At 39.1% G+C, this 12,741-nt stretch overlaps 1 protein-coding gene across 1 annotated transcript; it reads right to left on the reverse strand.

The window, feature by feature from the left end:
* Nucleotides 1-627: 627 nt before the first annotated feature.
* LOC149299876 (cis-aconitate decarboxylase-like) lies at nucleotides 628-11,357 on the reverse strand. The gene is made up of 7 exons (XM_089485840.1): nucleotides 11,333-11,357; nucleotides 9,260-9,386; nucleotides 8,272-8,432; nucleotides 4,123-4,292; nucleotides 2,889-2,978; nucleotides 2,035-2,240; nucleotides 628-1,588 (listed from the first exon to the last, which is right to left on the reverse strand). Exons 1-7 carry the CDS (start codon nucleotides 11,355-11,357, stop codon nucleotides 628-630), a joined length of 1,740 nt encoding a protein of 579 aa, XP_089341966.1.
* Between the last annotated feature and the right edge of the window lie 1,384 nt (nucleotides 11,358-12,741).

The raw sequence follows: 12,741 nt of genomic DNA on the forward strand, positions 1-12,741 counted from the left end.
ATTGTCTTCTGTGTGGTACAAATGCAGGATGTACCATGGTACCTCACCCCTGCAAGCAAAAACGCATCTTAAGGCGCCTATATGATTTCCACCAGCAACTGCCCAGAGAAAAATGAGCATTAAAGTGAGCAAAAATAGCCTCTCGTCGCTTGATGCCAGAGGAGGCCCCTGTCAGGGTTTAACGCAGGCTGCCCGTGTAAGCAAGTTTGAGCAGACGGTTCTTCCGGTACTGGAGGTCGCTGTCTTGTCTGTCATGTCACAGTGGTTATGATGTCACATCATGAAAAAGAAAGCATAAAAGGCAAAAAAGGCTAATTGTTAATAGTTTGGGAGGTGGCAAAATTTCATGTCCTCTCTGTATCGATCTTAACCAAGTGGTCCAATGTCTCATAACCCCTCCAACCTGCCATCAACACAGTTTGCTGAATACACGCAGGTGGCTGGATGAAGAAGTGTGGCGGTTGGCTATGTTTATTTATTGGATGACTACAGACCACCAACTTTTGTTCCCCTGGACTCTTGGTAATTTTCATAGGTCTATTTAAAAAGTATTACCGGCTCTGTGGCGACAAACATTTTGGTTACATTCATTAGTAGAGCTAAGGCAGGTTTACACAGATATAACAATTAATGATCATTAAGAATGACTTGTTTGTGCTCATCCGTAGATTGAGTCCTATTTTTAAGGATTGCATTTAATACAGAACAGTCTGCTACATCTTCCAGTTTGTCCACAATCTCCACAATGCCTTCCACTCCATCGCTTGACAGAACTGTGGAAGCGTTGCTCTTAAATTTTTTCACAAGGTCTTCATTGCTTAAAGGCTTCCTCCAGTGGCCATAGAATGTGTTGCATCTCTCTGTAAAAGTGTCTCCGTTATTAAGCATTACACTAACCTCACAATACATTTTCTCAAAACTGGGTTTGTTGTCAGATGTATGTTCAACTTGTATTTTTCCCAGAAGTTCCTGGAGATTTGGCCTTGATATGTTGTGATCATTGAATGATTCCACAGATACCGATCCATCAAGCAGAGCTGTGCATGCATTGAACTGGATAGAATGACGAGCTTCATGTTCCGAAGTAGGGAAGGGACGGTTCACATACTTAGCATCTGGAAATTTCAGTAAAATTTTCTCTATCTTGTTGATTGGCAGCAATCTATCTACGTCAACAATGTGTTTATAGATAGCACATGCTGCATCTGCCACCCAGTGCATTCCAAGATGAGCAGGAAAGCGCTTGAAGGCAACATCTTGCTTCTCCAGTAGCCATGTGTATGACTTTAGTGCTGGTAGAGCTTGTGGATGATAGTCATTATAGAAAGCACCAAATCCTGACTCCAAATCAAGAATTTGTTTATTCGCTTCAAGTCCTAAAGATGCCAGGCATGCAGCTTCCAGCCCATGCCTGCCTGCATTGCCTATATGTAGGGGTTTGGTTTGTGTGGCTGCATTAGCCAAAGGAGCACCAGAATATGAGGCTGCAATAGCCAAAGCATCCCTGCATTGGGACAGTTCCAGGCAAAGGAGTTTGGACATAGCTGCTGCACTTCCCATGGTACCAACCACAGCAGGGGGATGAAACCTATAAAAAAAGCATTTATAGTAAATTAATGCTTTGTAATCAGATTAATGGCATTCCTGGAATAAATAGCCTTATATTAGCCATATTTTAGGCTACCAAAACATTGAAGAGGCATACCATTTTAAACTGTGGATATCCAACTTCAGCAAGGTCGCCATTAATTATTTTAACAGCTTCCATTATTAAAACTGCTTATATGTGATTAAACTGGGCGCATGAGCAGTTGGTAAGTATTGTAAACATTTTGGAAAGCTACCTACACATGTTATTCTATCCCATTTAAGTTAGTAAATGGAACTAAGTCCGATCTATGTGCAGGGAATATAAAGAATGGAGAAGATTATGCAAAGAAGACTGGCAAAACAAAAAAGTATTTATTGTGATATCTGTTTTAGTTGCTTTAGTTGCACAATACAAGCAACAATCTAATGCTACACTAATGTTACCTTTTTGGAATATTGCTTGCTTCCCGAGAAAACTGCATGAGTCTTCCCTGTATTTCAATTCCTACATTGAAAGCTAACAGAAAGTCCAGGCCTGACAGTTTCCGACTGGGTGGAAAGGTGTCCAATAGGGCTATCAAGGGGGGCAGTACAGCTCCCGACGGGTGTGTTGCAGGATGCCAGGTATCATCGAAATCCATTGAGTGAACCTAGAAGATAATAAAATAAACTGTAACCATCAACAAAAGCAGTATTCTAAAATTCATCATGCGCCATCTTGTTTGTACAATTTTTATAAACAAACTGGCTTGGTAGTAAAAATATCTTAAGAAAAATACAGGGAACTATTTGACTTAAGGCAACAACAGATCACAGTGCCCATGGTCTCACATAGCACTGACAAAATATCTTCTGCTAATGGAAATAAGCATGTGTAAAAGGTACAGGAGTTTCTGGGGTAGTCAGAACATTCATAGAACCATCTCTAACCATGAAAGTCGTTACGATATTGGTCATCTTTATGCTAAGTTATGATGGGGATACAGCAGTGAAGGGACGATTTGCTGTGTGTGCAGCAGCATTGTGAATGCGACATTAACTGTAAATTCTCATATCTACTCTTAGTTGGCTGCTGGGCTCTGATTGTACTAAATACCACAATCCAGTACTAAAACTGAAAATTATTTACAAGCTAACAACCCAATTTTTACCTGTTCTCAGCTTTGCACAGAGAAGAAAGCTCATATATAATTATGTATTATTATAACACTATTTTTTTATATTGAACAAAATGGTCAATGGCTGTCTAACATTGATCACAGTAATTGTGTAGGGTTTCTATTGCAAAAGTTTCTTACAGCAACTCCATTGACAAAAGAGGCATAGAGTGGAGGGAGGCGGACATCTGATCGGCCCCACACAGTGCTGGAGATGTCTGTGCTGTATATCTGAAATCAATAAAATAAGTGGTGATTCAATCCATGGAAGAATAACAAAAAGAAAAATCCCATGTTCATATTTGGAACAATTGCCATTGCAGAACAGAGAATGAGAAATAAAAGTCCCAGCACCATTTTTATAATTACCTTTTAAAGAAGATACATTTGACAATCAGTGAAATGAGGCAGTATGTTGCAATTTTTCTTTAGTATAACTTTGTGCCAGGCTGTCTATTAAAACGTGGAAAAGGCTAAATATAAAATCGTATAAAGTATTTATAGTTATTAGTGTTACCTTTTTTGGAATAGTTCATAATGTGTACATATATCTCAGTCCTTTTAAGAATGTAGTCTATAGATCTAATTGATGGGGTGGGTGGTACAATAGAGGAATATTGGGTAATTAATAAAGTAATAGTTTCCTGTATATATTGATAGTGTAAGCTCTATTGTAGAAAAGAGGCCCAATTTCTACCACTGGGGGCAGGGCTTGGGTGGTAGCGCTACTGCATATGCGCATTATTAAAATGGGACCTCAATCCCGAAAAGAGGACAGCATGATGAAGCCTGCTTTATTATCTGGCTTTTTTTTAAATATCAATTGATTTTCCCTCCTCTCACATTTGTGGTTTATTGGGGCCCCCCAGTACAAATATGAATCTGGTGCCCATCTTTTAAGATGGAGGTGGCACCTACAGGCTCCATAGCATTGACAGGCACCATGGTTGTCTATATGGTTGACCCTGGAGTTTTTTAGTGAGTTGCAGTGAGATCAAACATTTCACATCACCAACTACACTATGCATTAAGATCTAATCCTAGTGAGCAATTTGTGCAAGAATAAGCAAGAGGGCCTCACATAATCCATAGCTAAGGCGACATCATGACATCTAAAAATCATTTTGGCTTACTAAACAGAGCCCGGTATCATGGCATCTTATATGTGATGGCACCAACTGAGTAAAATACTTGCGTGAGAGAAAAATGTATTCGTTACTAAAACTGGCAGAGGTATTTGTATAGACTTCTGCTTGAACATTGCTTGAACATTTCTCAGTGTTCTATTTATATAAACCTCTTGTAATTAAAGGCATTTAACTGAAACAGGATGGTAATTAAACTAAGAAAAGACGCATTTCAGAAAGTGTCTCACTTTGCTGTACTGCAAGGCTTTTTGGAACACTTCAGTCCGGGTGCCAATCAATCCAACTCCCAATGTATCCAGAATCATACGCTTGCTTCTCTGGATCACTGTTTCCGTAAGATTGCTACTGCTCAGACCATGGATCACACTTGCAAAACTACCTGTTATGGTCTGAAAAATAATTGGGAAAATTCAATTTTAATCACTATACAAACTACAAAACACAATGTATCTTTGGTATGAATAGCAGTAACTGGGAAATAAGTTATAGGAAATTAGTACAAAAGGCTGTTTAATTCATCAGATTTATCAAGTGATATTAAGCATCTTGATGCTTTCTAAAGCAGCAATAACATTTTTTTTAATTATATAAACTAAACTCCAAAAACATTCCAATGGCTAGAAAATGGCCTAACCTCTAACATTAGGTAAATGTGTTACATTCAAAATTGAGATGAACTTAATTTTGGGTATGACCTATAATATGTTATTAGAATTGTTATTTAAGGTTTAGTTTTCATGTTATTCAGATTTGAGGATCCAAACAGTACCATCAGCTATTAGCCCAGTAGATCTATAGCAAAACGTAGAAGCCAAGTAGATCTGTAGAGTGTTCCCCATAGAAACTCTCCGTAGGTACAGGTTTGCTGGTGGGCATTCAAATATTGTTTTTAACATAAAGGATTAAAAAATGAAAACGCAATACCCCTATGTCACATACACTCCCTATACAGTGGTGATGAACAACAAAAATAGAAACATATGTTAATGAATCAAATATACAGCACCTTAGCAAGCATTCTCTTTCCTGATACAGCGGGTTCCAGCCTCTGTCTGTTTAGTTTATGTCACATTGAAGTCACTTTATAGCAAGCACCTACTGTGACAAGGTCAATACCCTCCCAACTTGTAGGTTCCTTATTTGAGTCTTCCAGTTTCATAATTGGTAAATTTTACAGTCGGTACAGTCATCACTTTTCACAATCCCAAACAGTGCACCACAATTTTCAAATGAACTAGGTCAGTCCACAACTGTGTAGTTTCCATGTTTTCAAAAATAAAAGCTTTTTTTCTAAGGAGAAAGTTAGATTTTTAACACTACACAATGGTGTTCATCTTGTGTATAATGTCATTTTATGTATGTCTCTCTGTTAGAGGTGCTTACTAAAAACTTGAGGTCTATTGCGATAAACATATTTCTTTGAACTCCCCACCCTCTTAACAAGATGTGGGGTGAGAAGGAGGCACTGCATGGGGTGTGTGTATTTTTAGTTATATTTAACCCTACCCTGAGCAGGGGGTGGGCCTTGGTGTGGGTATATTGGGCAATATACCCCCAGGTCTATTTAATTATTTCCTTGCCACACTGCACATAGGGTGAGGGAAGAGGAGGGGCATCATCTGCCCCCATTGGTTATTGGGGGTCCTTGGTATCCCCATTTAATTTATTTGTTGTATAGTAGGGCGGTTCATAAGTAACCTCACAATCCCCTGGAAGTAAGTTTTAACTCGCACCTGTGTGAAGGTTAATAAATAGAGTTGTCTACTCTTTCATACCCTTGCCTCTCCAGCATGTGCGCAAGTGCATTTGCAAGTTAGCTTTATTGAATTTGCAAGTTGGTCTTCTGTTGCAAGCCCCCCTTTTTTAACCAACTTGCAAGAATTTGTAGTTTAGTAAATAGAGGCAAATGAATACTAGTCTAAATTAAAACGCATAGATGTCTCTGCCTTTTCACACTTCCTTTTAAATAAGTTTCATTTTTATATGGCCTGTTTACCACGCCTATAGGTGATGAGTACATCCTAAATGTAATCTTGGCACACCTTTTGAGGACGTACCTGTACGTCGAGAGGGTAAGGAACCAGTTAACGATTTTGACTAGACCACTCCAAAACCATCATTTTGTTTGAGCCATTCAAGAGTGTGCTTGCTTGGTTTTCTTCAGGTTATTGTCCTGCTGCATAATCCAACTGATTTACGTACCAATCAGACATTCTCCATCAAGATTTTCTGAAAAAGATCAGAATTCATGGTGTCATCAATTATGGCAAGTCATCCAGGTCCTGAAGCAGCAAAGCAGTCCCAGACCATCACACTACTACCACCACCGTGTTTGACAGTTGCTATAATGTTCTTATTGTGGAATGCTTTACATCAGCTGACCCATATCTTATAAAACGTTCCACTTTTGACTCATCAGTCCACAGAATATTACTCCAAAAGTCTTGAGTGCCATTGAGATGTTTTTTTTGTCAAATGTGAGACAAGCTTTTGTGTTCTTTTTAGTCAGCAGTGGTTTTCACATCTCTCCCATGGATGCCATTTTTGCACTACTTCACTTTGCAAGGGAGGTTCTATTTATTTGAAGTTTAGAGCCAGCAAGACTGGCAGTAATCATGGTTTGGTGTGTCTAGTTGAACTGAATCCAATTATGAATTACATTTCATTAATTGGTTGATTTAGTAACTAAAAATTACTTTTTCACATAGGGCCGGGTAGGGTTGGATAGCTTGTTTCCTTCTATAAATCATATAATCATTGAAATGCTGCATTTTGTGTTCACTGGGGTTATCTTTGTCGTATCTTAAGAAAATCAGGAGGGGCAAAATTTTCCCCCCACAATGTATATATAAATATATATGTTTATTTTATGAAAGATAATTTCATATTGATGCTAATTTAAAAGTCAAAATTCTGTATTTGATGACACCTGACATCAGAATATGAGAAATGCATTACACAATATAGAGTAGGAAACTTTCCTATGACCTCATTCTACCTTTTTTATGGTCACGTCTGCACTGTGCAAGTATTGAGGAATCTTCCTTTTCATTAAGCAATTAGCTTTGTGTTTTTTGCACTTTAACATTGTTGTCAGATATAAAGATGTAGCAAAAACAGTGAGCACTTCCACATTGTTTTAATACATTTTGTTCAACTAATTATTGTGTTTACTTGTTCAGATGGATTAAGATTAGGTTTTTTTGTCAGGTAACATGTTGCTCACCTATCTAAACACTGCAGGAAAGTATCTCAGAGATTATAGAATTAATGATAATTAAAGATTATAGAATAAATTGAGATTCGATGGTTATCCCAATAAGTCAATACAAGCTTTTCAAAGAAAACCACTTCTTATAGTGCCATACTATGGTTTATGTATTTAATCTTGTTTGATATACCATGTGGATATACTTTCTAGCAGACGGCACACGGTATGTGGTTTATGTATTTAATCTTGTTTCTGATAACGTGGTATTTGTGCCTTATTTCCCACCATAAACATACTGAACTCATAGGTACTGATTTTATACCCTCCTAGATACTCCCCGATTCAATGGATAGTTGGCATATACAGTAGTCCTCTGTATAGTACATTACTGATAACTAAGTCAGAGCATCTATAAAACTGCAGCTCTTGTTGGGTGTTCCAAGTCTGCAGTGGTCAGTACCTATAAAAGGTGACAGGGTCAAGGCCCCTGGGAATTTAGCTAGCTTAATGTACAGGGCACATGTATGAGCGTGGGTGGGTGCGCAGTGATTGGTGGGTTCATGTCAAGGGGGTGGGTAGTCAGAGGTGATATAGGGTGACCTTTGGGTGACCTGGATCATTGCCATTTTGATAACCAGCTAGCTGTCACTCCGGCTATCTGTCACTTCCCTCCCTCCCTCCCTTTGTTTTTCTGTTCGTACCATGTTCTAACTTTCTTTCCTTTGTCACAACAGGCGGGTGGCGTGTCCTTGCCGGTCAGGAGTTGTTGATGGTGGTTATGAAAAGTAGTGTTAAGGACGGAAGTCAGGTCTCAATCCTCCCCTAACCTCTTGTGGTAAGGTCAATGACCTTGGTCGTGCCCACCGAGCTTATGGTCGGCTGGTGGTATGCACTGGTAGATGGCAGCACATGGGCTGTTTTATTGTATTGGACGAGGGGGGAGGTGAGTACCTCGGTGGTTGCAAGAATGGAAGTTGGGCCGGCAAGGACGGAGTTAATCATCGGTACTGTGTTAGTTTTTCTGGAGGTTGTCGGTAAAATTATTTATGTTTAATGTTAAGTTATAAGTGTGTTTTTCTTAACATAGGCTAACACAGTATGGTTTTTGTTTTGGTCAATAAAGCTGTGGCCTATTTACATCCATATACAGTTGTCTGTGTCTTACTTGGGTAAGTGGTCATTGGTGTGTTTGTGTCTGTTTGTTTTTCCCGTACCATCATCCCCACTTCTTCATACATGGGCGGCCAAGGCTCATTGATGCATGTGGTGGGCGAAGGTTGGCCCGTGTGGTCAAATCCAACAGACAAGACACTGTAGATCAAATTCCTGAAAAAGTTTAAGTTGGTTCTGATAGATAAGTCCACTGCCGAAAGCACTTACAATGGGCATGTGAGCATAAGAACTGGACCACGGAGCAATTGGAGAATGTGTCCTGGTCTGATGAATGGTGCTAGTAAAGAGTTTTACATTTATATGTATAAAAGTTATGTTTTAAAGATTAGAGGAGATATTTTTACTTTTCATATTAATAACAATACTAAGAATTACTCACAAATTTAAAATAAGGCTACATTTTGTAATAGTAAAAGTACATAAATCATATTTATTTTGTCTATAGGGTATTAGTAGAAAATGTAGATGTGTACCCATAGGAACACAAGGAAAAATAACTGCATTTCATAATTTGTTCAGATTGCCTCATCAATTGTGCAATCTTACCAACAAAATTCCATATTCACTGACAGCAAATATTAGTCACATGTTTATAGTTTGGTCACTAGTGGTGGGCAAAAAGCAAATAGTCAAATGCTTGTACCCTGGTCAATAGAATTGTGCAGAAGATTTTATTACTTTATGTGAAAACTCCCACAGGAACACAAGGGCCTGCAAAAAGTAATGCCTGCTTGCTGGGTATCTGCTTGCTGATATCACAACATTTCCAATACATACTTCTCGAAACACCAAAATTGGTATTGCCATATTGGAATACCTGGAATACCCCAGACACTGTAATGTGAGGGGCACACATGAGCTGTGAGGCGACAATGTCCCTGTGACCTCTTCCACTTTCAAGGTTGCAACCTCCAACTCCACCCTAAATGCCAAGTGTTATAATAGTTAGTTATAATACCTTACCTTAATAGTTATAATACCTTACATTATCCCTTAGGATAAGCCGACTGCTGTAACCACAGTATGCTGTAAGTGCAGTTCGGCATTTATCTTTGCTGTAGCATTTATACATAGGGATATTTTCTTCTTCAATTGGCTCGGTATGAGCTTTTATAGAAATAGAAAAGTGGAAAAATGTGTAATACTGTAATATGCCTTCAATGTAATTGTATGCAGTATATTCTTGGCATCTATTGTTCTTATTCTCCATGCAAAACAAAGCTACCAAAATTGTTCAGTATTACTGCTTTTAAGTGAGTGTTGTCGGAGACTGTGGGATGATATGTTTGTACATAGACTGTATTGGTTTTGAGTAAAGTGCCAGAGCTACGCTGGCTCACTGCGTTAATGGCTGAAAATTCCACACATGTTCAGAGTCACGGAGTCTCTGCATTCTAGCTTTTTATTTCCAGAAATAACTTGCAGGTTTTAAAAGCAGAGGAAACAGATTGGCTATAATAACACTATTGCATTGCATACAGTAGCCATGGAAGGGCAATAATAATATTTAAAGATTAGTATTGGGATTAAAGAAACAACTGTCTCCTGTTTGCCCAGAAGTGGAATGCAAAGTTATGTTTTTGTGTGTTCTAAATGTGTTGCAAAAAGGACATTTTATTTTGCGTACATTGTTAATGTGTTTGTTTAGATCACTTTTCTTTTACATTTGTTTGCATAGGGCTAGATCACTCACGCAGTTTTGGAATTTTGAGATGGAAGTGAGAATTTTAAACTAAACAGTGACACATAGTCAGCAGACTGAAGACACTTCCCTTTTGATTCCAGTAATTGTGAGGATGATTTGATACCAAGCATACCCAGAAACTTTGTTTTAAAATAGTCTCTATATGTAATACTAGACTTCTTAGAAGGAGAAACGCAAAAACAAAAAACTCTACCTTTTGCTTTACCTTTTGCTGACACTTTCAGCAGCCTCTGTATTTTCTAAAATTAGAAGCTCAGCCTATGTTCTGTTATCTGTCTTGTCAAGAGCCATCTTTCCCATGGTAATTTTTATATATATATATATATATATATATATATAACATACAGGTATATATACACTTTAAATGGTTTACCGTATAGAAAATATACTATGGAAGTAGGCTGTGATGATCAGGAAGAAAATGTGAAAGGTACTGAGCATGGTGGGAATTGAACCATTTACCTTGGTGGTGTCAGTCCTCCATCTCTCCTGGTCTGTTAATCTCACCTGCTAACTTTGCCCAGTTCTGACAGATTTGACCTTAAAGACGTGACAATTACCTAACCTCCTCCCAGTTTTGACTAGTCAGGTGTCTAGTCAACATCCTATGAAAATAAACACTTCCCACATTGCACTCATTGCCAGATTGCTAGTAATCCATCTTCTTCTATCTATTGCTCATCTGTTTGTTGAAGTTGGCTTTCCTGACTACCATTGCTTTCTCCAATCCACCTACACGGCTCATCTGACTACTACTGCCTTCTCGTACCAACTGACCACAGTTTTTTCGACTACACTTCTGTGTGTTACCTGAGTGCCTCCTCTCAGCTGTCTAGTCCTGCTGTGGCTGATCTATCTACTACCTTGCTTCCACATGAGTATCATATTACAATATGTAATACAGAACATAGATAGCTGGAAGACTTACACAGAGACAGGACCAGAATAGCCGAGTAGAAAATAGGAACTCCAGGATATCATCAAACAGGAGGTGAATCAGGAGACGAAATTAAGGCTGCAAAAATAAACTGGTTCTGGTAACATTGAGATAATTGCAGAAGCCAAATAAGGAGACAAACACGATCACGGGAATCAGACAGGACTGAAACAGGCCAAATCAGCAGACAGAACCAGTCACAGGAACTAGCCGAGTCTGGTACCATTAAGCATACATGGAACAAACTGGATCAACTTACGAAGCTATACCAAACCAGAAAATTAAATGGAAAAAAACCTGGAAATGAAGTCAACAGAGGGTCAAAGTTAATCATTAAGTCACACACTTATATGCAAAGTCGGAACCTATTAACAGGGAAACCATGTTGACATATTTTCTACAATGATGTACCTGCAGATATAAGGTGGGGTACCATGTAGCTATAGTAAAACTTGGAGGGATATAGGAAGGGGTACCTAGGGTAGAAACAGAATTTGACAAATGGAGTCAGACTAAGTAAAATTGGTAACTACTATGTACCATGGAAGAACTAAATTGAATTATTCCTTTCACTCTTCTGAATCCAGGGCAGTAGCGTACCTAGCGGGGGGAGTCTGCCCCCGGGTGCCGCTCATCAGGGGGGTGCCACCACACCGGCACCCCTCCAGAGACGGACAGTAATGTCCGCCGCTAGAGGAGCAGACTCGATTGGCGAGATCAAGGGAGCGGGAGGTCTGTTAATGCAGACCTTCGATCCTGCTCCCTTGCGACGCGCAACTGAAGCTGTGCGTCGGTATTTGATGTCATATCCCTGCGCACAACACTGAAGCCATGCCCACCGCCTACCGCGCTCACTTCACCGGAAGGACGGGACACAAAAGAAGCTGAGCCAAGAGGAAGAACGAAGAGGAGGAGGAAAAGTGACAGTGACAGAGGAAAGGTAGGAAAACATTCAGTGAGAGTGGATTAGTAAATTTGTGAGAGTGATGGATGTGTAAGTGTGTGGGGGGGGGGTAGCATGGCATAGGGAGGCTGTAATCACATTCCTATCATTCCCATGTTCCAGCATGTACTAGCTGCCTCGGCATGATAGGAGTGTGATTGCTGTTAGCAATTATATATATATATATATATATATATAATATTGTTGTACATTTTTTGTCTAATTTTGGTGTGTTAACCACACTGTTATTAAAAGTAAGTAACACACCAAAATTGGACAGAAAAATTGAAAAACAATATTAATATATATATATATTTACAGTATTTGCTCGATTATAAGACAAGGTTTTTTCCAGAGCAAATGCTCTGAAAAATACCCCTCGTCTTATAATCGGGGTCGTCTTATAATCAGAACTCAACTAGGTCTGACTATGAGACTAAGATTCAGATCCCCCGCAGCGATGCAGGGGACCTGGATCCTCCTGTCTCCCCCCCCACTTACCGGTACTTCTGAGTCCCCGGTGCTTAATCCGGGCAGCGTGTAGAGCTCTAAGCGGGGGTTGTCTGAGTGGCAGAGTGGCATATAGGGGGTATAAGGCATTTCCGGGGCAGAGTGGCAAGCCAGGGGGCAGATGTGCATACCTGGGGGGGGCAGGTTGAAAAAAAAAGGAAATAAAAACAAAATATTTTTCTCAATCATAGCTTTTATTAAAAAAAAAATGTTCACATAGTTTACATGAATTAACATTTACTGGTAAAACGTTTTTCCTATAGGGTCATCTTATATTCAGGCTTTTTCTTTTTTTCATAAATTAATATTCAGATTTTGGGGGGTCGTCTTATAATCAGGGTCATCCTATAATCGAGCAAATACGGTA

The sequence above is a fragment of the Sceloporus occidentalis genome, unplaced genomic scaffold (assembly GCF_023333645.1).
Source record: "Sceloporus occidentalis isolate IW3139 unplaced genomic scaffold, rSceOcc1.0.p SCAF_27, whole genome shotgun sequence".
Taxonomy (NCBI): domain Eukaryota; kingdom Metazoa; phylum Chordata; class Lepidosauria; order Squamata; family Phrynosomatidae; genus Sceloporus; species Sceloporus occidentalis.